This window comes from Bombus pascuorum, chromosome 8 (assembly GCF_905332965.1).
Source record: "Bombus pascuorum chromosome 8, iyBomPasc1.1, whole genome shotgun sequence".
Taxonomy (NCBI): Eukaryota; Metazoa; Arthropoda; class Insecta; order Hymenoptera; family Apidae; genus Bombus; species Bombus pascuorum.
The window spans coordinates 11,020,967-11,047,799 of NC_083495.1; the positions used below are offsets into that span (position 1 = coordinate 11,020,967).

Consider the following 26,833-nt stretch of genomic DNA (forward strand, 5'->3'; position numbering starts at 1 on the left):
TATACTAATGACTTCTTATAAAATTTTCTAATATCATGAATAAAATATAATACAATCATTAAATTCTTTTCTTGACAATAATAACAATGAAAATAATATTAGCTGAATATAATAGATCTTTTGATATTCAACAATGTATAAGCGCCTATTTATTCCATCGTTGAAAAAGTTTTTTATAAATATCTCGCTGTATACAAGACATTAGTCATATAAGTAAATGTTTCTAGTGTCATGTTCGTTACAATCGCTCTCATCTACACCTATACCCCAAGCATAAGGTGCAGATCGTATAAAGAAGTAACAGTCTTTCCGGACACGGATATCAAAGCGCAGAAAATCAATATGAGAGGCGAAGTCGGTTCGCAAACGCGGTACGATCACGTATTCTTGCTCAGAAAATAGTATCGTAAAATCAGTACTGTTAATCAGATGCATTCACTATCTCTTAACGATTACTTATGTATGAGTAATCTCAATGCGTGGATTAGCCAATTTTCGAAGGTAAACATTTGTTAAAGTTAAGTAGGAAGCTATGGATCAGTTGTTCGATCATCGACGCCTGGAGAGGGTGTTTAGGGCATGCGCACTATAGCTCGAAAACGTTAAGGGATGGCCATCGTACTATGTATCATCGACGGTTCACTACCATTGCGCCCTTCGCATCAGGCTGAACAACAGTGCTCAGGACATTAGTGGTTAAAACTCTACGCGAAGAGAACGTAAGTGCGAAACAGAATCATCCCCTTTCTTCGTAAACGACCGTAAATTCGGGAGCATGCGCGTTCGACATTAGACAGGGGTTGTTGTAGTCAGGGAGGGGCTCTCTTCATCAGAATGATTCAGAATATGCATTCCGGAAAGTACATCTTCGAGTGATTTTTAAGAAGTGACATGCATATAAGACTATATAATCGTACAGTGATATTCTCTTGGAATTCTACACGATGTCATAATTCGTGGCAGTGTTAAGTGTTACGTGGATCGACTGTCAGCTGTCCCTTCACCATGAACGTGAGTACTTTAGGCCGCCTCTAATATCGACTCGTTTTCTAGCACCGAAGAATGTGGGCGTGTGTTTCTCTATTCTCCGGTTAATATACACCTTGTGTGTATATTAACATAATCAGAAGTAGGAATGCAGTGACGTTTTTCTAGTAGTAGTAGATCGAGAAATTCTTATTAGTTGTCTTCTTATCTTAGTAAATTCCTAATTGTAAGACATAGAACCTAATACGTCATTGACCCCTGTTACACATAAAATCGATGTGAAGGTTACTCTAATCATGAAGCTTTTCGTCTTGCACTGCGTTTTGTGCAAATATACCGATCAATACGCTGTATCTGAAAAATATACCCAATTATTGATACCTACTCCACAAATCTATAGTTTGTTATATTCAATTATTCCGACATTTCAAAATATTTACTAAAACTTGCTTAGTATTTATAAATTTTCTTTAAACAAATACAATTGAAAATCTCCTCAGAAATTATCTTTTTCTAGCATTAATAAATTCGCTTTTGTAAAAGTTAAAGCAATGATAATTTTGCAAAGTAAGATATGTATAATAGATTGCAGTTATCATTTTTACCATTTATTGGCACGATTTTGTTTATATGAAATTAGAGATACGGGCGATAATGATCAATTTACGAAGCTCAAGTAGCTGAAGATAATTGTAACAGGAGTGATTCATCCGTTTCTCATTTAGGCACGAACTCTTATTAGGATCCAGTGACCTTGTTCCCCGGAGTACTCGGCCTTTTTTGTTTGCATGCGTCGGAAAAATGCTCGCAGCCTCCTGTATATCGTGTTCTCTTGCTAATTACAATCTGCCGCCTTTATTCACTCGTTGAGATTTATATGGATATACCATGTATCCTCTAGAGAAAAGGAAAGAGTAGAACAAAGCCATGTGGGTTGTAGAAAGAAAAACGTGTTTCGGAATTGCAAAAGAATGCCCACATATCTGATAATTTTATCATCTTTGTTTTTTGTCTAATCTCTGATTGAAATATACGAATTTTCTTATCAATATAATATCCCTTTTCTATCACTGAAACAATCATGAAAAAATAGTATTAACATAATAAATTTAAACAAATTGCTAGTTGAAAAAGAATTATAATATAAGTATAAGAATTTGCTTAGATGATGCAACTGTTGTTAGCTTAGAGACAAGTTCATAATATGCAATTTGATAACAATTAAAATAGATCTTTCCATAATACATAATGATTATAAAACAAAGAAACGAGAAGTATTCTCCTCTTAACAATATTTATCTTAGTTCTCAAGTTAAGAAAAGGAGAATGCATTGCAATCTTTCCAAGGTACTGCTTCGCTGCATTTTTGAAGGTTCAAAAATAGTATCGTATTTTATAACTTGCTACTTATGAAATAACTTAAGAATGCAGGTTTCTTGTTTCAACCCTTCAGTTCAAATTCAATGGTGTTGGAAAAATAAAAGATTATTTAACCATTAAGAACTTAAAGAACTTAAGAACTCAATAAAAGCACGCCGTGCTTACTTCCGTCGATAATATGTCACTATATTTTAAATATCAGAGGTAATATTGAATTTGACGAAAACTCAGTCAACCCTAAATGTCATTATATTTCAATCTGGAAAAGTTTCTAACATGGTAACACGATACAATAAAGAAGAACAGTTGGCCTTCATTTTTTTAACATTACGTATATTGGCAATACGCCGGCAAACAGGATTAATAATGTGACCATATTTTTTAGGCCTTGGCGACGGGTATTGTCTGTGGCAACGGAGAACGCGTTGGTGAGTTCAGTTTATACTATGCATTTTCGTAATTTATGCTTCTGTCAACCCATATCAAATGTAGATCAATCTATGAAAATCAAATACTTTGTATTCTTATGATAATTGATGTTTAATTATTGGACGATGGATATTTATACAAATTTATGAATTATAATTATAATTATAATTGAAAAGATAGAATCTAGATAGAAAACTGCTTTACTCATGACAAAATTTGTATATTTTGTATATTTTGCGATTACATGCATTCTGTACATCTATGCATCTTCCGCAGTTTACTAATTATTTTTAAACTCAGATATACCTATTATCTTTTTAAAAAGATGATTGGAAAATAATTCTATTTTATGATTTTTGTGAGAATTCGGGCATATCTAAGCTGATATTTACTCCGTTTTAATTCACTTATGTACTTTATTGAACATGTTCATTGCGCATACGCATTAAGGATAGCAAAACATGAATATTTCTTTGTCATTGATATATAAAGGGTGGTAGTTTCTTTTTCAATGCCTTATTGTTCTCATAAGTATCTGGAAGTGACTGCATTATGGTGTACTGGTCTACAGTACTACATACAAAGAAAAGCTTGTAATACGATTGGCACAAACTTGATTATTTTCGTCCTCCTATTTCTTTCTGCCCATTTTTTTAATTTTTTCTATCTTGATCAATTTTCTATTGATCTTCTATTATATTTCGCGAACTGGAGTTAATTGCTTTACTATTATTGAAACCTTAAAGGTGATTGTGTGGTAATTCATACAGAATAATCAATAACTTGAAAATTACTCAATTCTGTATTCACGATCTTTAAATTATATTGAACTCCCTCAATTTTATGCATATATTAATACAGATATTGATGTTCCTTGCATTTTGTTTCATCGGAAAATGTATTATATTCATGAAAGAGCTTATAAATTTGTTAAATTGCTTATATTTAGATATCTTAGCACCTAGATCTCAGAGCTAACATTACGGTACTTATGTATATGAATTAATAATTCTTTTTGAAAATATCATTTATATTTACCTATAACAAGAATAAAATAAAAATAAATGCTGCATAGAAATTTGTATTTTTGTATAAATAGAACCGTATTCAATCCTAAAAGTTTCGCGTTCTGTGTAACTGAAAAGTTTCTTTAAGCTATTTTTAACGTTTATTCTGCAAGTCGATTTTTCGTAACAGTAGTTTAAGCGCTGACTCAAATTTGAACTGGTGATCAACTGATATACATCGAATTTTTTTATTCTACAAAGACAAAAAAATAAATTTTGAAAAATTTTAATAATTAACAAGATCTAAACTCAGAATATAAAAAAACCATAAATTATGTCAAGCTCTAATTTGATAGTACATTGTTTCCCTATTAGCGTAATCTAACCTCTCGCCGTGAACCTATCGATAAAAATTAACTGAAGACGAAATCAACTCGCGTTTGCTACGAACTCCGATATGAAACACCTCGTATGCATTCAATGAGCCGGCAGTGGAGAGCTGCTCTCTATTCTGGCCGAGGCAAAGCGGGTATTTATTAATAGAGATTAAACTCCGCGTCGTGTCGTGCCGTGTGCAAACGCTCTCCCGCGCAGGACACACGCTGTTAGAGCAGTCTGACTCAGACAGCGGTCCAGAAACTGATTCCGCCAAAATAAACGTGGAAAAATTGTGTTGCCCATCGATCACAATCTGTGTCCGTCGTTTCAGATCGAATTAGATCTATCTGTTATCTGAAAACAAGCAAACGTGTGTTTTTGTCCAGTGCCGTTCTATAAACAGCAGTTTTGGAAAAATTTATACATGTGATGGTGTATTTGGTGATTAGCGAATAAACAAACTATTTTGGAAAGAATGAATTCGTGAGAATCATGTGAGCATCCGGTGTGAGGATGTCATTTTTGTACTTGCGTGTTTCTTGTGTAATACGTTCATGAGAACTCTTTTACGAGGGACTACAGGTTCGCCCTCTTTTGCTAGAGTACTGCACGGAACGTATGACTTGCGGAAGATGGTCTTTCCGTTTTTGAATATCCCATACAATTAGTGTTTAAGTTCATGAAGATCATTTAGGTTCATTTAGAGAGGGATACTTAACCTAACAGTAGCGTCCATAGTCCTTCATGATTCTAGGGAATTTTCTATATTAATAAATATAAATAGTGATTTATTTTATATGGCCATCTCTACTCTCAATAAAATCCTCGTACTTACATATAAGTTAGGTAAGTATGGCAAAAAATATAGGCTATATTTTAAACAGTAAAAAGTTTGAGACAAGGCACGAAAGACTCCAGTGTAACTCCAGTTTCTAAAACGAGAAGTTTATTTGACATGATAAAAGATGTGAGGAATCTATTTCCGCAGCAGGCATATACATTAGTTCTATGTTTAGCGGTGTCGCATTTGATTCAAATATTTTATGCAATTTGAATTTGACAATGATCAAATAGATAGAAGGCAATTTCAACTAAATATTTGTAAGTATCGCAATAAATTTTGTGAGCATTTTTTATGTAGTTTAAGCTAGCCAATGTCATATTGAACTGAAGAGACTTCAACATATCATATGATAAAACATACAATAAGCATAGAGCATTGTTGTTAATTTTGATTTACTAGGTCGTCATTCCTACATACTTTATCGTAGAAATTTATACAGCGTATGTAATGATAGAATCGTCGAGCGCATACTTAGTGTAATGAACGTTTATTTATCTACATTTAGTCTGCGTTCGTTTACTATGATACCGGCGAGGTTAATCGTTCGACATTATCGATAAACTATCAGCGTATAAACAAATTGTATACTCTTTACTATCATTGAATACATACACATCTCATCAAATACAATTGATAAATAATTGCTACTTCTTTAAATTCACTACTTTCAATTTGAAGTTCATATTAGACTGAAGAAAATTTAGGATAATGTATTATCGATAGGTTCTTTTCGACAACTTAAAAAATCTATGCATTTTATGCATTACAATAAGTAATTTCGCTGAGTCAGTTACTCTAATAATCTTCAGACGATCAGTGTGACTCAACATTTCAACAATTTTTATCTTTTGCTCGTATTTCAAAGCTTTAATCGGTCCGACGAACCCTCGTTATCTTAACGTTCGATTAACTCGGAACAATTGCTTTACCACTTGTTGCAATTTAGGCAGTTGAACGCGTCTACTGACGTATTATTACTATTATTACTATTGTCTTCTAGAATATTAGACCGATGCCAAAACTACATATGTTTCGCAAATCTTCTTAATCTTCCATACCTTTGTTTAAACTATATATCTCTCTATTTCTATATCTAACATATCTCTTTATTTTGATACCCAGATGTGGTTTTTGTTAAATTCCATGAGTCATCTTGATAGGCACGCCTCTTTGATATGTTACTTTAATAACTGCAAATACTAAAGAAATTCTGAACTTTTTACTGTTTAGAATGCAGTTCATAACTTTTTACTATTCCTAAATTATAACTATCAGTACGAAAATTCAGTAGGAAATATGACAATATAACTCTTTTAAACGAGCAAAGGAATATAAGCCAAATTTTGGTCAAAACAGGATATGTTGATATATTCTACATTGCTGTCTTTTGCTTATGATTTTAATAATACAAGTCAATTTCAGTTCTTTCCCCCTCTTGTATCTGAGATTCTAATAGTATGTTCGAATATTCGAAATCTAATACTTGATCTTACATTGTATTTTAAATATTACACCTTGTAATATTGTAAATGCTACTATATAAAACTAATAATTCTGACTATACTTTTTTATCTACTAGAGATAAATCACTAGTTATTTTTTATTATAATTATTTTACCTAGTCCTTTCGGGTTTGAACCAACTTCCTGTTTTGCATTATATTACATTCTTTAATTCTTTGGTTCTTCCTAAAATCTACATTTCACTTCACGTACAGCAATATAAAGAATTTAAAGTAAATAAAATAAAGTAATATAAAGAATTTTTCTGAATCACGAGAGACATCGGTGTGCCATTACAAGATTAATCTACTTACAATATTTGAAACGCCATTTTGTTTCGTGTTTTTAGTAAGAATTAGAAATCAAGTCTATCTCGTTTTGTTTAACCTTAAAATGTAAAAAAAGATTTCGTTTGACAAGTAATTCAAAATACATAAGACAACAATTGTAATATGTATCTCTTTTTGGTAGTAGAAATCAGTGTAAAGTGTTTGATACTTGAATTCTTCAAGATTCTTGCGGTTGCACACTTTTCGCGCATGGACGTCGCGTTTATCTGGCAGTAAAACCGGAAACGTGGGTTCAACTACGACGATATGCCTGTTCATTGTTCGCGATGTAAACGTAGAAACGAAGTGGTGTGCTATAAACAAAGGCATCTTTGAAAGGTGTCATCGGCTCGAGCAGAGACGTGTAATCGACTGTGTTTTACGCGTACATATTTTGTTCATCAAAGTGCAAATATCTTTCATATAGGAAAGCGACGGAAGACCGTGGAGTGTCGCGGGAGTTGTTCCCATTCGTGATGTAACTTTGAAGTGATAAATGTACATACATATGCGTACCGTCTATGGTGGAATAATGAAAAGTGAACATTTTAAAAAGATGAACAAAAAAGCTTCGGTATACTCGCATCAGAACGATTAATAAACCTTTGTGTAAATATTATTCATTTGTTAGATTATTAAAACGCATGTGTCTTGAATCGAGTTTCTCTCGAGAATCTTCGTGAAACACTTCTAACTGGTTACCCAGTGAGAAAGCGTTACTACTATGTTGTAACGTGATAGAACAATAAAAACGCTGAATATTGACAAATGATGATAGTGCTTCTGTTGTGCGTCATCATGAAAATAGCAGAGTTCTCTGTGGGTCGTATGAGTCCACCATTCCAAGCGCCTGCACGACCGCCACATCTCTACTATGGCAAACCGAGGAAGGAACGAAAGTATTACCGAGGACTTAATGAAAAATGCAATTGCCTATTTTATAATCGTAAGAATATAGAAAATCAATTATGCTTTATATGTAACATATTTTTAGTTCATGTTTAGGTGTTAGTATCTAAATATACTGTCAACAACGATGATTAAGCTTATAAATACGAATTTTGTTAATGAGTGGAACAGCTCGCTTGATAAAGTAGTAATCTAATATATATAATATATGATATATGTAATAGAAAAATTTAGGTTCGAGTCCCAATTTTTTTCTTCGTATAAAATCCATATATGATTTTGATCTTCTTGCTTCTGTTTCATGTTTGGTCAGCTTAATTATCATTAACCTTGTTGTTTTCCTCGCTTCTTCATCACGTTTACATCTCTTCGGATATCTTCCTTTTTTGAAACACTTCATTTACAAAGAGCATGGAATATACAAAAAGAAGTAAATTTATGTTAAAATTATTTTATTACCCAAGGCTGCGCGTATTAACAATCACTAGTAAATAACTATTGTTCAATATGATAGAATAACAACATCAATTCAGACACACAATTTGAAGAATTGCATTTCTATACAAGATATGTAATTGATATATATATGCTACTGTTAAGTTCTCTGGAAAAGTTTAAGAAATGTCTTCTAATTTAAAATTCTCCCACGGCTACATATGTGAGAAATGATGCCTTGTTCCACTATTTTGGGTAGCGTATTCGGTGTGGGAGTATTTTACATGTGTGCACAGGCAAAAATAATTGTACGACATCCGAAACGTTTAAGTATATATGTACGCGCAACATGATCGTATGGTGATTCATAATATATGCGCATCACAATTTCATTTGATTTAAGATCATTAAAAGTTTCTTTTTATTTTTTTAAAACAAAACCAAATAGTAAGAAATAATGTTCCTAGATTTAAAGAAACATTGCAACTAGTACGGATATGAATTTAAATATGAAAAAATGTCGAATCAAGTACAGAAGAAGAATTTTATTAAATTAGAATAGATTTGTTGGATTTATTTGATCATGAAAAAATTGCAAATGGAAACCAAGCCAAGCGAATTCAGTCTCTTTGGCAAAAAGATCGCAGGGTTAAGTTTCATCAGTTCACGCGTAAAATTTTCGTCGAGTCGCGAAGTTTGGCTCTTGAATTTCTTCCCTCGCTTCTTCTGCGATTTGCTAAAATTATCCAGTACCTTCGACACTGGCGAACGAAGTACCATGAAAGATTTTTCCTCAGACGGGTAAAACCGCGACTAACACTTGATATTAAAACTGCAGATACATATGTACAACCTTCGACAGGTTCAACTATCTAATACCATATCAATCAGGTTTACTCAATTTAATAATATTTAAGTTGTATCTTGAAATAAAATTAGTTAAAGCTTCGCAAAAATACAAAAAACAAATTACTTAGCAATGTCAAGATTTTGTATTGCTGAAACATTTTAGTAGGTTAGTCTTCGTGGTATTAACCTAATAAGAAACAAGCAGTAAAATAATGCGACTTTAATGCATTAAAGAAGAAAGAAACAAAAGTTAAACAAGAAATAATAATATTTTTGTAACTTAGACTTCGATATGTCGAGGGTATTTTCTTGCATATAGGTTTTCCTTATATACCAAAGAGATTGTATAAAAATATTTTTTAAGTTGAAAATTTGTTTCATCTATAGTTTCTAGAACAGGTATCAGTTTGACGTAATTTATGATAATTCTATAAATAATTCAATTTCACTAAACTTTATACAATTATAAAAGCTAAATAAATTACCAAAACCCAACACTCAATGAAGAAAAGTAGAATTCAATAATGTAAATTGACTAAAAAGGATTATAAATGAAATATTACGTTATTCCTAACATGATAGTTAAATTAGCTGAGAATTACGAAAATATATATGTTATGAAAATTTATCTAGGGAAATATCAACACAAAGATTTTAGTAGCATACCCGAGTCAATTTAAAAGTAAAATTTTAAACAATGATTCTATAGAAGAATGTAGAAAGAATTTTTTACTCAAATGTGAATGTTTCCGATAAGCGACAAGAAATCTAGCATATCGTATCGTAGCCTTAATTCAGGCGTGTTGTATCCGATTTCCTTTTGCCCACCCTTTACGCTGGATTGGTAATGCTCATGCGCCGCATGAGCAATCGTACTCCATAGTCCATAGGCGCAGTTGAAATGAATTCCTAAGTCCTATGAGTGACGGGCGGATTGTCGCCATATGGTCGTGAGCATGAGTGTTTTCGGATAACATTTATTAAATGTAAATATTTTCTGTAGAACAAAAAACCCAAGCGACCGTGGCGATGCGATGGAAAAGAATTATTCGAGGTACGATTTGGAACTCGTATTCAAAACAATCTTTCTCTTTTTCTTCTCATTATACTATATCAATGCATTATTTTAGTCTGTCTATGAAGATGAATTGAAGATTCTTGAAAACGTGTATGGCTATTCATTGAGTTGTTAACTATAGTCGTTAACTATGAATGACAGTGAACTATGAACTATCTTACTATATCTAGTTTGCGATGTTTATAACTTTGTCTATTGTTGTGTCGCCTACATATGTATCTGATACTAAATATAGAAGTAAATCTAACATGTACATACATATAATAAAGTTAAGTCACGTAGGATATTTATACTTTTACTTAATGTTTTTAATTACTTTCATCATATTGCATGGTGTGGTATGAAATATTATGTTAACAATCAATTTATGTACGAAATTCATGCTTTTTAATCATATTTAACAAATAACAAGCATCTCTATAAAATATTATCCAATTATTGATTTTGATGTTTCGATAATTCCAAAACAAGTTATTTGTTATGTGCCTAATACCTAGTAATAAACATTTACATTTGAATTTCGAAATGATTCGAACATTTCTACTATCTACTGTGAACATAATTCGATGTTTAAAATTCTTGAAAGCCTTGATGGTTTTCATAATCTTCAAAAAAGTCTATCTTATTTTATATGTTATGTATCTTATATAAAATATTGAAGATCGAATATACTATAAAAGATCATACATATGAGATATTAAATGCCTCCAAGATTTAAGAAATTCAATATCTATATATCAAGATTTAAGATTCAATCTTCAAGTTTTTCAAATTATTATCGAATTATGTTAGAAGAGATTCTAATTTTTTGTCATACGTGCATATTCAAAGCGATTCAAATCATTTCGAAGCACATCGCTATCTACGTCGTGCATGTATCTCTCACAGCATCATCGATTTCCCAAACTAAAATTAATACATTGCGGTCGATTAATTAATTATTTATTACGAGACAACTAACCTTAAAGCACGCCCTCTTAACTGTCTCGATGACGCGCAGCCTTGATCATCTCCGATACGGGACACGAGCGCATTTACTCAAATGCGTCCGCCATAACCTTAGCCTGACGTCATTGGCTGACACTTCTTTATCTATCGTGAACATTCCACGGTGCACGAAGAGAAACTCCTGACATGTTTATCAGTGCATCGTTGATAACTTTATCAATAATGTCGGAGTAAGTGATCTACCGTGGTGCTCCAAAAATGTAATTCGTTACCATTACCGTGATACTACGACTATATGAGCGTTACATTAATAAAGAATGGTTATCATGTACCATTATTTTTCTTGTAATAATGTAATAACACCGAAGCCACGTTCAGTTTCATACGCTCAATCCTTATTTTCCTACATGATTTGTGTGACACGCGAAATACAACGTTATAAAGGTTTGACAGACTTGGGAGCCTGTCGTGAGCTGTAATCAGAGTATAAACAATGTAAATACATTAATCATGATCGATCCACGTAACTTTTAGTAGCAGAAATCATTGCGTTATGCGTGATTTCCAATGTTATATTGGTGAAAAAAAGAAACATGTTTAACAAACCACAAAAGCACTTTGTCTATGCAAGATATGGTCTGTTTTTCATGGTTTTTTTAACTATTGTATAATTTAATGATTACTTACTGATGATGCATAATGTATTTTAGGTGCAGGCAAAGGGGCTGCAATGATGGAAGATCCACAAACACCAGGATCTGATTGTAACTCCAATCCTGCAACAGATTCTATTCAACATGATTTAATTAGCTCTGAATTTGTGCAGGACAATGTGGAATATCAATGGTTCATTGATTATGGGTAAGATTTTAGTAACAGTTATAATAAATTTATATATTGTAGACATATATTTATATAAAATGTTAGCTACAGGGATGGAGGGCTTCATGTTCATCCAAGTGTATTATCCTCGCTCTCTGCTTCATATTCTCGAGAAGATCTGGGCTATTATGATGACCTTGCCCGTAATCTGGATGCTAATTTGGCAGAAATTGATATGGAAAGCTTTCGTACAGCAGATATCCATACTCTGCTTACAGCATTGCCTGTCATGTGCACAGATCCAGTTCAGCATTCAGAGGTAAACAAAATTCATTATTATGTATGTTATTTATTTTATACAATCTTTTATTTATATTGTAATATAAGTTATATAATCTAATTATCAGAAACAATTATTTTCATTGTGGATAGTTTGCAAGCAAATATATTATATAAATCTTTCTTGATATTATAAGAACTAATGTTTTTTAATCTTATTAACATTGATAAACTGAGGTATCTTTCGGTAAATGTTATTTTTTTAATTTATAAATGATTCTTAATAGTGGTTTTTGGTTATAACATTTTAAGATATTTCCTGTTTCTTCATTGTTGTTGTAAATAATATTCTAAAAGTATTCTATATCTTCATTATCATGGCAGTTTAACTATCAAAGGGAACGATATGCCAGTATATCTGGATCTGTTATGGAAAAACTTGACATCGGTTCATCAATCAGTCCTCATACCAGCAGCCAGGTATGATAATGGCTGAAAATGTTGAATTCCTTTTACTGATATTTCTTTAATACTGGAGATAATATAAAAACATCTACATTGACATGAATTTTACTTAACATGAAAATAAAACTTGATTTGCTTGCAATTCCTCTGCATGATTAATAAAAGAAATAATTATAAACTGATTTGATTATGTAACAACTATAGGAGATAAAAAATATTAAAATTAATAAATCCAATTCTCAAATTTAAACAGTGCATGAAAATGAGCTGTGCTAGTTTTGCAAAATGCATGAAATTTAGGAATGTGTAGAATCTACTCTAAAATCACTCTTTGTATTAAAGGGAGAAGATTCCGCCTGTTCAACAACAGATACAATTTCCATATGCAAATCATCATTACTCTTCTCTCCTTTGAAAGAGACACCCATACTACCACCAGGGGGTAGTTATAGCGTCGACTCTCTGGACTGTGAGGATATGCTACTAACATGCCAGACAAATAATAAAGAGAATTATACTATTGCTTTTGAGGGTAGTATTACAATGTATTCAGATGGTTCACAAGATTTTGATAATCAAGGTATAAAAGTAAATGCTTTAAAATATGTATAAGTAATGTATAAATTAATTCTGTTAACTTTCCTTTTATAGAAAAACAGCAAAAAGCTTATGAAACTGTAGAACCATATTACAATAGAAATGCAGATTTAAAAAATGTATTAGACTTATCAATGGCATGTTCAGATTCTAAAATATATACAACATGGAGCAATTTGAAACATTCTTCTATGAATAAAATTATAACCCGTCATCCATCAGGCAATAATAATACAATACCAGAATTTTCACATGGTGTGGAGAATATCATATCTGTAACAAACAAGAGAAGTCAAAGTTTGCCAGATCTTACTCAGGCTACACAATTCCATCTCAATATGCCTCTCAATTTTTCTGTAAGTTTTAAATACATATTATATTCAAATTCTAAACAAAATATTTCATAATATAACTTTTTTGAATATTTTTTAAACAGGTTGATTCTGCAGAATCAAATAATCACGTACAACAACTACATAGTTCAGGATCTGTAATGAGTCGGTCTATAAATGAAGAAAGTTCTGATAATGGGGAACATAATTCAACAGGGAAGAAATTGCAAAATTTAAGCCTTGTAAAATTATTTATGAAACAAAAAAGTATGAGTGCTGAAGGAATGAGTCTTACATTGGATCAATCAGACTCTGCTAGTGATAATGGATGGCCTACAAACAATAGTGCTAGTGATAGTGGTACTAATACAAATACGCAAATACAACGGCAAAATATAAATAATATCCCGAAACGTCAAGTTCCAGAAAGTGATTTTTCTATTAATTGGGTTAAAAGTGATCAACATAACAATCAAGAAACGGAAAATCAGAAAGACAGCTTTAACGACATTCCAAAATATACATCAACTATAAGTGAACAAAAAGATGAAATGATATCATCTGCATCTATAGAAGAGCTATCAGAGAACATGTCTAAATCAGATCTAACACACAATAATGATGCTGACCAAAATGACACTGATGTCATTCCTAACGTTTTCGAACATCAGCGAAAAACTGCATGGGTCAAATCATTAGAAAAGAAATATCCAATTTGCAAAACGACAGGTATTCAAGCAATAGCTGAGACAGAGGATAATTCGGTCCAAACATCACTAGTATATATACCACCTGTAAACGAAAAAGAAAATCCATCTTTACGAGAAACGATTGTTAATAAAAAGCCAGTTTATGTTGTATATCCGAATTACGCTTTACCAGACTTATCGTTTCTCAATATTAAAGATACAAAGTTGGGTTGTGTAACTTTAAAACCGCAATGTTTTGGAAAAAATAGAGTTAGCTGGAAACATACTGGTAGATCTGGTAGACCATTCTCATGTAATGATATAGACACATTACGTCAACGTGGATTTTCACATGTTAAAGACTGGGAGTCGTTAACATTCCTTTTGCCTACTGAGTACAAGAAAATTTTGCACGATGTACCAGAAGTTTCGAGGCATATCAATATTCATGAAGAAACGAAGAAGCCTCTATTTTGTTTATCCCCTCCAATGCGTCATAAAACTCGTACTATAAGCGAAATCATACCAAATAATTCATCCTCTACTAGTAGTACCGCGACACAACCATCCTCCGGATATCGAGGATCTTCTACAATATTAACTGATTCTTCAACAAATCAACAAACGTTAAATAATGCAACTAATCCATTGTATCTTTACCGTTATGATAGTATTAGTTCTGAGGCCAGTTTAGTAAGTAATGATAAAAAGATTCATAGGCAAATTAATAAGACAAAAACAGCCTGTCCATCTTTTCCAAAACGATCGATTTCTTTACCACATGGAGATCGTGAATCCGAATTTTCTAGCGGTAAAGTGCCACCAAGACCACCTTTACCCAGAAGTATTTTAAGGAAAAGTAAGGTTCCTGCAAATAAGAGATATAGCATGTTCGAAATGGGAGATGTAGAAGAAATAGAGGATCAATCACCTGAAACAAATAAAAGAATGTCTTTACAAGAACCATATTATATAAATAATGATTTACAATTAGCATGTCGTGGTCGAGTCGCTGATCCAGAAAAAGATGTCGATGAGACGGAAGAAAGATATCATACAGAAAGAGTAAATGAAATAGCTAATACCGGAGACTTAGAGACTGAAAATTCTGAAAATAGCGAAGACGACGTAAAACAATTGGAAGAATTTCTGAAGCGCAGCGGTTTCTCGTCACAGAGTAGTGATGGAGATACTGAAGATCCCGATGTTAAATTAAGATCGTATGTAAGAAAGTTTTTAGCTCTCAGGATGAATAAAGATGTTACCAAAGCTACTGATATGATAGAATCACAGAAAAAGACTGTCAGTTTTGCCGTAAACCAAAGGAAAAAGTATTTAGACAATAAGGTAATTTTACTCGACTATTATTATTATTTGTGATAAATTTCGTACGTGCTTAACTTTTGAAAAATATTTTAGGGTAACTTAAACGTTACTACAAATGAACAAAGTAAAGATATTGTATTCACAGATGAAAGAAGAGCAATGAGTCCAGATAATAAATTGGATTTAGATGAAAAGAGAAGTAAATATATTACTAATAATTTTAACATAATTTTAATTTTTACGATACAATATAATAAATTATGAATACATGTAAATTTCCAGAAATGATATTATCCGTAAATAAAGCGGTAGATTTGTTACTGAAATATTGGAACACTGAATCAATCCATAGTAGACAAAATTACAATGACAAAAATGAATGTGCTCAAATCTGTGTTAGCAACTTATGTCCAGCTTTGTATGCCATCATGTCAGATGGATTGAAATCACATTTAAATTCAACATTTGGACCAATAACAAATAGTGTTTGGCAAGTGGTTGAAGCATCTTCTCAACAAGGTCCAGTTACTAAAACATTGAATGAATTAGTGCAAAAAATTAATGGTGAAGATGTTATTACTGAAGGAATGCTAAAGTTTCATGCATTTGTATTTGGTTTATTAAAGTAAGTTAATATTGCAATATAAAAATCACATTATTTCATATACATGTATTATGATTATATTATAATCGAATTATAAACTTTACAGTTTAAGAGCTTTGGACGCATGGTTTGCATATTTATGTACAAGGGAATCCATCTTAAGGAAACATTATAATAATAACAGCTTATTTGTAGCAGCTTTGGCCAATGCAAATGCACGAGAAGTTGTGGATGCTCTCTTACATATTTTAAATCCTCTTGCGTTTTGCCCATTTCAGCTTGACCTTTTATATCAATATCGTCAACTTCATAATAGTTTCGGCAGTTTAAATAATCATACAATAAACGTTAGTATTATCGAATAATTTCCAATATTTGTTTTGTTAAAATTTTTATCACCAAGAATAATATTAAAGCTATATTACAATAACATTTCACAGGCTGTAAACTTTAGAAATGTCGACCTTACTGCAAACGAACATCATTTTGATAAAACGGATACATGTGCAATGGTTTCTAGTCCCAGAAAAGTACGCCCACGATCGTGCGTTGCTTATACAAACTACGACGACAAGCCTGGTGGTATACATAAGTCAGATATGGAAACTGTCAAAAAACGCTTAAGTAATCCTATAGGTTCGAAAATATTTCGTGCTCTCGATAAACTGGCTTCCGAAGATTCCGAAGATTATACTGATAGTTTAGAACATTCACCATTGAATAGAGCATCGAATAGACAAACTATATCTAGAAAATCTCATAGTCCAGAAAATAAAATAGATGATGAAGACAATATATCCGGAGAAGAGAAATTTAGGAAACTCCAAGAAAAATGGGAATTAATGGTTGGAAAAGAAGATTCAAAGATTCAACCACCGATATCATCACCCTTGTCACCCACAAGAACGCCTACCAGTGTAGGAAAATCTAAAATACCTAGGCTTCTTACTTCTCCGGTAAAACAATCGAATACAACAACAGGACCTGTTAAAAGCACAAAATCTCCCATTTCGGGAATTCCATCGTTGAAAAAACCGGTCATGTTATCAACGACGAAAACTACTCCAAAAAAGCCAGTAGAAGTAAGGAATAAAGATGTAACAAAGCGTACTAGTAGAGTGGATCAGGAAATTATAGGAGCAACAAGAACTCATTTAACACGACCTAGTTCACTACCGTACAAGTCTTATGGGGTAATGTCTAAGGATAAACATTTAGTATCTCCTCAAAGACGAGCAGCGTCTACGTCTTTACCACGACCAACTACTACTAGTACCACAAGAAACCATCCTACAAAAAAGCCACTTAAGTAAGTAAAGAAAAAGTGGATACGCTCAATGCATTATTAAGTGTATCAAATCCATTGAATTTTTAATTATCAAAAGTTATAATATTTTTTGTTTTTATTATTTTGCATTTTATTAATTCTTGTACAATTTTATCATATTATTTATAATCTTTACTATATTGTTTCATTATACTCGTTATTTTATTTCAAGTTTAGTGCTTAATCTTTGGTTGTCCTTTCTGTTTCCTTTTTATAGATTAGTAAAATAACAGATCGCGCATCTCAATTCCAGAGAGGTTCGCACACTCACGCATAGAATGCCATCAGATAATGGGCATCTTGCATTTGCGGAAGGAGAGAAACTGAAAGTAATTCTAGAGGTAGATAGTAAGTGGTTGTTATGTGCCAGAGGTGATCGAAAAGGTCTGGTTCCGCGGATGTGTGTGTATAACATTCAGACTTAGCCCCAATAAATATCAGTAAACAGAGAAATAATTTAAGTGGAACAAAGATATAAGACTTTAATGTTATGAAGATATTCGATGAAATGAAGAAGAAATGTGTACAGTGTATTAAAGGAGAGGCATAGAATTGTTTTTAAATTATGATATAGTAATTGTTATTACTCATAATTGTTTGAAGCTTCATTTATATCAAATTGCAATAGTATTATCTCAGTCATACTGTCATTGATGAGAAAATAGGTATCACTAGTCATAGGCTTTCAAACCAGATTATATTTAATTAATTGAACATACACCTATTTATAACCAGAATGTACATATATACAGTAAAATATGATAATAATGATGATAAAGACGATAATGACATATAATAACTTACAATAATTATGAATGTAACTGTGATCATAGTGTATAGGTAAGTTTATTAATGCGACTGTGCGATAACGTTGAATTTTATTTTTAATCTTCTAACTTATATTTTAGTCTTATCTATTCCGTACATCGCACGATTAACAGATATCTCGTTTAGTTTTATCTGGTGTATAAATTATTACATCGCGTGCTTGTGGTTCGCAACAATCACATTTTTTTACTTGCTTCATGTATTCTTTAGTGTGCTGAAGCATACAATGTAATCAAATAAAATCTAAAATTGTAATTGTATCCCTGTATATTTCCTCCGTACATCAGTATATTCCCTGTAAGGCATCTTATTTATTTAGAATATGAAGGTAGTGTAAATAAACGAATAAATATAAATAATAAATATAGTGTATAAATTAAAAGAAATATTACTCCGCACTGTCTAAAAATATAAATTCTTTAAAACTCTTAAATACCTTCTGAATTATTTTAAATTATGTTACCTATTTATGCAAATTAAACAGATTTGGTACAATTAAAGGTATCTGAGAAAAAGAAAATTATGGCTTAAAATAAGCGGCAAACAGAAAAAACGTATTACTAATTATATGTTTATAAATAAACTTTTCATATTTATTAGATATGCTTTTTAAATGTGTTCCTGCTTTTTGCAAACTTTGGTAAACCAATTTTAATTATCTCACTTATTAAAATGTTTATTTTGCGTGCTTTTAACTATGCAATTATATTATATGTTACATTATCGACAAAATAAATTGTTGTAATGGTATGACAAATGTTAATTCGTTTTCGGTCATAACACATTAATAACGCTATTTTATTACAAACAAAGGCGATGTTATCTACATATTTAGATATTAAAAAATTTTATATTTTATATTATCTTTCCAAGCACCGCTTTTTTTATTCCCTCTTCTATAATGTTAATGTCTACGATCGATACCATGATCGTTTCAGATGAGGAACTTTATCTGCAACCAACACTCCTTTGCATACAATTTTATGGAAACGATTATTTCTGCTAGAATTGATACATTTCATCTGTTACTTCATTCGTTTGAAATAACATTTTCTTGTATATTCTTATTGTATAAAAAATTTGTCAGGCCAATGTTACAAAAATCTGTTACTACACAATATAATTTTGAAAACAGTTACATCCAATGTGCATAGGAACATTCTATTGCTATGAGTCACATTATACTTAAATTATAAGTAAGAAATTACCTTTTTCTTTAATGGTCTTATTTCTAAAAATTACATTTCACTAAATCCTATTTACAAATCTCCTATCTTAGACTGAATGCAGATATAAAATATGTCTGATTAGGCTATTTATAATACAATGCAATTCAAACAAAAGATATATAATCAAACAAAGTTTACCAAAAATGTATTACACAATGAATTACTCAAAATTGTATATCAGTAGTAACAACAATGCCAAAACTAGACAATATGATTACATATACATATATCATGTATGATATGAAACAAATTATGGTATCGGAAGTATTTTTATACTTTAATACTAAATATTACAAAAAACGTTCATCATATTTACAAATATGATTTTATCAGATATTTTATATCTCACGAGACAAAGAAACTTTGCATTGGACTAATGTGTGAGTATATAACTAAATGGTAAAATTAATATCTTCTAAATAAAAATCTTTTTGGAGTATATTTTTTCAGTTATGTTTCATGACATTTTTTAGTAGTTTTATATGAGATTAAATAACAAAATTCAAAAATATGATGTAACCAAATAGCAAAAAAGTAATTTAAATGACAAAATATTAAGAATAAATCTCTTAATTTATATTGGCGACATCAATAAGAATTGCTATAGCCTTAGAAATCAGAAACTATAATATTGATTTACATTAATATACAATATATTATATGTGACTGGAATGCCATTGCGGTACTGTCAATATTAAAACCTAACTTCTTTATATATTCATGGGATATGATTCAATAAAAGATAAGCAATGTAACGTGATACGTTGTATGCATGCCTATGATTTGTGTATCTATTTATATACAATGTGTTTCAAAATATTACCTCACCATTGCACTCTCTTAAAATCAATATATGCTGAACAGCATAAAATTGCAAACATTCTTCTTTTTCTCTTTATTGTAGATAACTGTTTTATTCATAATTCAGTCTTATGAGAATAGACCGATTTCTTTGTCAAATGCACCGTTTCCTAACTTTTTACACGAAGATATTGTTGAATTATGTAATTACATAACAATTAGCAATGATGAGATTATAACATTCCTATTACACAGTTTTTACAAATAAAATTCGCAGCATATACAGCATATATGAAATAAAAAATTTCTTCATAAATGCAGTCACCTGCTTTTCGATATGTAAAAGTCCAAAAATTTGTTAAATTCTAGATAATGTTATAATTAACCCATAATTGATTTCCATATATAAGATTGTGTGATAAATAATTGTGTACTAACTGCTAAATAAACTATGATTCATTTGATAAATCAACATTACTATAATTATATTGCATTGTAAAGATGGATATTATACATAAAGTTCTTGCTTTTTTAGAAAATAATAAAAAAATAAAATAAAATTTAATAAAATAGTATATAATCAATTACAGGTTAATTTCTCATTTATAACATTGCATGTTAGAGATTAATAGGTACATGTTACCGATTTCAGTATCTTACTTAGCTACAAATTAATATACAAAGGTGAAGCTATAGTGTGTGCATATATTACCCTTTTGGCACTGCTAAAGTCCAACATGAGAGATAAAACAACCTACTGATTCTCTACTTGCTCTGAGAAATTATAATTGTGAATTATGGAAAATATTTAAAATTCAGTTAGGCCTTATTTATTGTTACAATACTTAAATTTTATACTGATTATCATAGCTTGTGTAATGCAACTATCCAATCTTGGTCATATCAACTTTCATTAAGTTCAAAAATTTGGCTATTCACAAAATAAAAGACTATTATAACATAAATTTGATTTGTAATGGAACTTTGCTTTTTTTAACTAATTTTTTTAACCAAAATAAATCAGAGCAAGTGAGAGAAATCATTTGTTTAGAATTGATACATTCAAATCGCTATTTAAATAAAACAGTATCGTCCGAAACGTGCATCTTGAATAACCATCGTTTTCTTAAAAACAATTCTATATTGTCGCTCTTAGACCACTATTACGGAATTATTAGTGAACAAATAAATTAAATATTTTCACGACCGTTTTAAAGATTATCCAGTCTCGTTATACAGTCTTCAATAAAATTGGAAGAAATTATAATATAATACTTATAATATGAAAAACAACATTGTGTGTATCTGTGTGTGAAAACTGAATCTAGTGAAAATATTTTTTAGTTAGACAATATATGCCATAGAAAAATTGTACATATCATAGAAAATTGGTTCATACAAAATGCTCCGTTTCATTTAATAATTTCAACATATAAATAACACATACATATATATAAAATTATGTATTCAAGACTTCTCTTACATAACCACTGTGAACACACTGGATGCAAGATTTATTTCAAAGCTAGATCATGTATATAATAATTAGAAATCACTTTCTTCAAGAAAACTGTGTGCTGCTATAATGAAATCATTATACTTGAAAGTAAAATACATAAGGAAGACTTTTACTAGGCTTAATAAAATTTAATCCATGAACAGTATGCAGTATTAATTTTGATTGTTTAATATAGTTTTATAATGTACATTTTATATACTTCGAATTAATAAGAAAATTATTAAATTTAATAAATAAGATATATATAATTATGTATTTACGCAATGTGCTTTTAATAAATTTTTCTTCACTTCTTACATTATATTATATATAACATAAAATTAAAAGAGATCATGGAAAAAATCTTATTTTGCGAAATAAATTAGTCACCTTAAATATTATACTCTTTAAAATGCAAAATAATTAAAATAGTCATCTACTTCGTGCAGAAGTTCTAATAAATTCCTCATGGCTTCCAATCAGTTAAGTTGACTGTTTCTACCAGGTACTTTGTATAAAATTGTTGAGTTATCTTTGTAACAATTCACATATGATAAGACTTTACAGATAAAAATTATGCATTGAATATCATCTTGGCTAGTGTTTAATTCATTTTGTTATCTCTGACCTATTACTGCGCGATTGCTAATATCAATGAGGAATACAACTGCATAAACAAACAAAAAGGTATTAATAGTATGTATTTTATCATTTGATACAATAACTTGGAACTCATTTCGGTAAAAACTAAAGGATAAGAATCTCAACATTTATGTTTATCAATAATACTGTACATATAAAGAAGTATTTCTAATTGCATTGTAATTTTTACTTAAATGAGATTTATAAGTGAAATGTAAATTTAGCAATAAAGTTCTTGTTTTTCATCGTAGATCCCTAGTTTTATGTATACAATACGAATGAAGAATTGATTCAATTGATTCCAAATTTTTATATAAAATAGTTACTAATATTTAATAAACTATATTAATTATAAAATTTTAGTGTTATATATATATAAATATATATATATACGTGAATGATTTATATACAAGTAATCCAGAGATGAGTACTACATTGAGATAATAATTACATTTAATAAATAACGATTATTTAAAAAAGTTATATTCGTAAAAATATTTCTACTTGATACTGTAGTATCTAATTAACGAAAACAATTTTGTTCGCGATGATTTACGTTGCTTTAAAACATTAAGACTTATTTTAATTTAGAACAAAAAAAGAAAAACCAATAAAAAGATAAAAAATAATCATTACAAAATAGCATGCAATGTTTTAACATTCCTCATTGATGTATGCATAAAATTATGATACAGAAAATGGTTGTGCAATTTAACTAAAACTATAATACATGTAGATTAACTACATACTAGATTCCTTAGTGGTAATAGTCTCGTTGGTATTATCAACTCGTATCAACGTTGACGAATTTAAAACAAGCGTCCTACTCAATGTGGCAACCCTTTCCATTACACAAGAAGCTGAAAGACGTGCTTCGGCATCATGATCCCAGCACTCTTCCATTGTATCACAAATTGATTGCAGTCCCTTAAAAAGGAATGAAAAATTTAGTAAAAATCAGCTGCTTACAACATTATGTACTAAAATTTACTTACAGGATGTTTACGCCATGTTTCTAAAATGATTGGCCTTTCTTTTTTATGCACAACACTTTCTTGCATATCTTCCAAAGTGGGATGAAGACCTACTTCATCCTCAAATGGTAATCTATATTCCCCAATTGGTCCCTGAAACAAATAAACATAACACAACTTAGTAGTCAATAATACAGTAATTAATGAATCAATATATATGTAAATAAGAATTTACATCTTGTACAGTGCATCGCGAAGCTAACTCCCAGAGCACCAGACCACAGGCATACATATCGATTCGTAAAAACGAATCTCTTGTAAAATTAATTGCTCCTTCCAAAACTTCTGGAGCCATATATCTTCTTGTTCCAACCTTCAAATGACAAAAAATATTTTGAACTTTACTTGTTATAATAAATATATGCATATGAGATATACATACCTGTCCATGAGTATCTCCACAAGGTTTCCCAGGATGAAATATCAATGCTAAACCAAAATCTGCTATACAAGCACTCATATCAGCTTTAAGCAAAACATTTTTTGACTTAAAATCTCTATGAGCCACAGCAGGTTTGTATCCATCTGCTTTATTGGCTGGAATTTCTTCATGCAAGTGCATCAAACCCCTAATAAATTAAAATTTTCATTACAAAAGAAGATTATTTGAAATATTGTTTAAACTCATACTAAAACATTACCTTGCCATAGATTCTGCTATTCTACACATCTCAGGCCATGTAACAACATTTGCCTTTAAATAATCACATAGTGAACCTTTTTCATGGTATGCAGTGATCAACCAGAATTCAGCTTGTAAATTATCACCTCTTTTTTCAACGCCAATGAAACGTAATATATCTTCATGATCCATGTGGGCAAGTTTAAAAATTTCTTGTTCAGTTTGCCATGATTGCTTATCTTGTATTGGAAATACTTTGACAGCAACAATCTCATTTTTCAATTGTGCTTTCCATACAGCACCAAAACGACCACGAGCTTTTATTTCAAGCAATTGTATCGGCCGCAATCCTAAATTAGGAGACGGTTGCGGCAGTGGCAGAGGCTCTAGTGTTGGTACCTACAAAAATTATTTTATGTGATACTCATACAATAAGGATAGTTTATAATTTAGTATGTAAACAAACGGTTTATAACATTAAGTAATTAAGAGATCTGTACATATGCCTTCCAAACCTCGTTGAAATATCCCGACTTCCGACGTCGGTAACACCAATATAAGAGTGGCAATATAATAACAAGTATTAGCATAGGTATCGATATTGACAAAACAAGTGTTATTATTTGTTGCTCTGTATTTGGAACAGGTTCTGATTCTGGAACATAATTATGTATATATATATAATCATATAATGTTTCAATTAATATGATATATTATTTAAAGTGTGTATCCACCATGAAAAACAGATGGTTGAATAGGTTTAGAAGAAGAAGTTGGATGTGGATCCCATGTGAAATTCTGATTGCACATGTTACCATCACAACAACAGAAAAATAATTCTTTTTTTCTTTCTGCACTGTTTTCAATACAATGTGGCCTATCATAGCAATCATTACTATCCAAAAAACATCCCTGAAAATACAATTAAGGATAAAACAAACAGTTGTAAAAAAACTAGTAAAAATATAACTATACATATATGTCTTATGTTTACCTTTAATTTAATTATAGATTTCTTAGTAACATTGTCAATTTTCCATAGCACATAACAGTGATTTCTTTTGCCAGGATCATGTGGCCCACATTCTTCTCTTCCCGAGCATTCCTGCTGGGATTCTGCACACATTGTTTCATTATAAAATTCACAAACTGATGAACCCTTGACATCATGTCCTAATGTAAATCCTAAAAATTAAAAATTTTTTCATACATTTTTAACATTGAAAGAAAACTAATAATTTGTATAATGATGTTAAAAATTGACAGTTGCAGAAACATTAATAATGTTATGTAAATTTAATCAAAAAAAAGGAACATTACTCATAATTGCAAAAAAATATATTATTTTCTTATACCTAAATAAAGCTTTACTCTTTTATTTGTTTCAAGAATATATAATAAATAAATGTCTAGTTGATTTCATATTATTACATTCAATCAAAGTCTCCTGTTAGAGGTTGTATTAAGAAACAAAAGGAAATGAAAAGTTTGAACTGGATACTTGTCATTCGATTAAATGCATGTATGATAATAAACTACGTTCATAAACATAAAACATATGTATAATATCGGTCCATAAAAGCGCATAAAATTTAGTAACAGTTCGAAATGCATTCGGTGAAAGGAAATGGTATTATGAACCCTGGAAAATCTCACGTCAGTTGGTATTTTAACTCGCAACTGTCAAACGAAAGATAATGGGAACAAGCAATTACCTAACAATCTTAGGATGAGATATGGCAGTATCGTCGCATATAAGGACATCGTGAACAGATCGTAAAAAGCATACCAGAAATTTTTAAAGTCTAGACGCACGGTGTTCACGACCGTGGCTAAAGCGCCGGACTTTGGTGCGCAAGGTCCGGGATTCGCGCTTAGCCGTCACATCTGGGTTATTTCTACGTAATCCACACCATCGTGTATGCCTCTTTCTCAAATATGACTTTCTACGGCACCATCTTTCCCGTATGAGTACGTCGAAACCGTAACAAATTAAAAAAAGAAAAATAAAGAAATTGAGTCTATTAGCTATTAAGCAAATTGTAGTAATTCATCCACCAACACATCTCTCTTCCTCTCCTCTCCCACGTTTATGTCGGAACGCACACACCATGGATTTATGTCATATTTTGACCACTAGAACATTTCGATTTTAGTCACTTTCGAGTTATTACATTTAGCTTCAAGAATGAGCAAGCAAATTTTTTAGTTTTGAATACACCTTGGATGCAATATCGTTCGCAAAAATTGGAAAAAATCAACTAAGATTAAAGAGTTGCAAAGCTACATGCCAGATGCACCGCAGATTAATCATAAACTAATGGATCGCAATAGAACTACCACGCTGATAAAAAGATGGTGCGCTTGGTGTTCTTGCGGTTTGAAATTTATTATCTCTTATAAAACGTAGGAGACATACAAAATAAAGATATGAACTATTCAATATGTTATCTAATATAAGTTAAAAGAGAAAAACAAAAATCACAAAGTCTATAAAATCCATTTCAAAAATGTGTATATTGTGTTATATGAAAACAATGATTATAATATGTATATATATACATCATTATGTTATAAGTTTATAAGAAAAATATGTTTTTAAATTTATAAAAATTATTAGATGAATCTTATAATAATTTATACATTATCACTCCATCGATAAG

At 30.8% G+C, this 26,833-nt stretch overlaps 2 protein-coding genes across 11 annotated transcripts; one reads left to right on the plus strand and one right to left on the minus strand.

The window, feature by feature from the left end:
* The first annotated feature begins 648 nt into the window (after window positions 1–648).
* LOC132909751 (uncharacterized) lies at window positions 649–18,604 on the plus strand. 9 transcript variants are annotated; one of them, XM_060964774.1, is made up of 13 exons: window positions 649–1,011; window positions 2,753–2,795; window positions 11,786–11,936; window positions 12,003–12,216; window positions 12,561–12,656; window positions 12,984–13,221; window positions 13,293–13,594; window positions 13,675–15,606; window positions 15,679–15,784; window positions 15,868–16,210; window positions 16,296–16,536; window positions 16,630–17,498; window positions 17,770–18,604. In XM_060964774.1, exons 1-13 carry the CDS (start codon window positions 1,006–1,008, stop codon window positions 17,939–17,941), a joined length of 4,713 nt encoding a protein of 1,570 aa, XP_060820757.1. In that variant the 5' UTR covers window positions 649–1,005; the 3' UTR covers window positions 17,942–18,604. The 9 variants fall into 9 exon arrangements, with proteins under 9 accessions (XP_060820757.1, XP_060820753.1, XP_060820751.1 ...); XM_060964770.1 differs by lacking the exons at window positions 649–1,011; window positions 2,753–2,795 and adding exons at window positions 4,629–4,763; window positions 7,040–7,802; XM_060964768.1 differs by lacking the exons at window positions 649–1,011; window positions 2,753–2,795 and adding exons at window positions 4,657–4,763; window positions 6,999–7,802.
* Window positions 18,195–26,486, minus strand: LOC132909779 (activin receptor type-2B). 2 transcript variants are annotated; one of them, XM_060964870.1, is made up of 9 exons: window positions 25,886–26,486; window positions 25,165–25,355; window positions 24,905–25,082; window positions 24,686–24,825; window positions 24,190–24,569; window positions 23,931–24,117; window positions 23,724–23,861; window positions 23,510–23,641; window positions 18,195–23,441 (listed from the first exon to the last, which is right to left on the minus strand). In XM_060964870.1, the coding sequence occupies exons 1-9, from the start codon at window positions 25,932–25,934 to the stop codon at window positions 23,256–23,258; spliced, it is 1,581 nt and encodes a 526-aa protein (XP_060820853.1). In that variant the 5' UTR covers window positions 25,935–26,486; the 3' UTR covers window positions 18,195–23,255. The 2 variants fall into 2 exon arrangements, with proteins under 2 accessions (XP_060820853.1, XP_060820852.1); XM_060964869.1 differs by having other exon boundaries at window positions 24,671–24,825.
* Between the last annotated feature and the right edge of the window lie 347 nt (window positions 26,487–26,833).

Excerpts from the sequence above, each read along its gene's own strand:
- LOC132909779 (XM_060964869.1), bottom strand. The coding sequence starts at position 25,934 with ATGTCCTTATATGCGACGATACTGCCATATCTCATCCTAAGATTGTTA. Across the intron at positions 25,083-25,164 it reads AATCTATAATTAAATTAAAG|GGATGTTTTTTGGATAGTAA; the intron begins GTAAACATAAGA and ends TTGTATTTTCAG. Across the intron at positions 24,826-24,904 it reads TCAACCATCTGTTTTTCATG|AATCAGAACCTGTTCCAAAT; the intron begins GTGGATACACAC and ends ATTATGTTCCAG.
- LOC132909751 (XM_060964770.1), top strand. The coding sequence starts at position 7,625 with ATGATGATAGTGCTTCTGTTGTGCGTCATCATGAAAATAGCAGAGTTC. Across the intron at positions 12,657-12,983 it reads GTCCTCATACCAGCAGCCAG|GGAGAAGATTCCGCCTGTTC; the intron begins GTATGATAATGG and ends TTTGTATTAAAG. Across the intron at positions 13,222-13,292 it reads ACAAGATTTTGATAATCAAG|AAAAACAGCAAAAAGCTTAT; the intron begins GTATAAAAGTAA and ends TTCCTTTTATAG.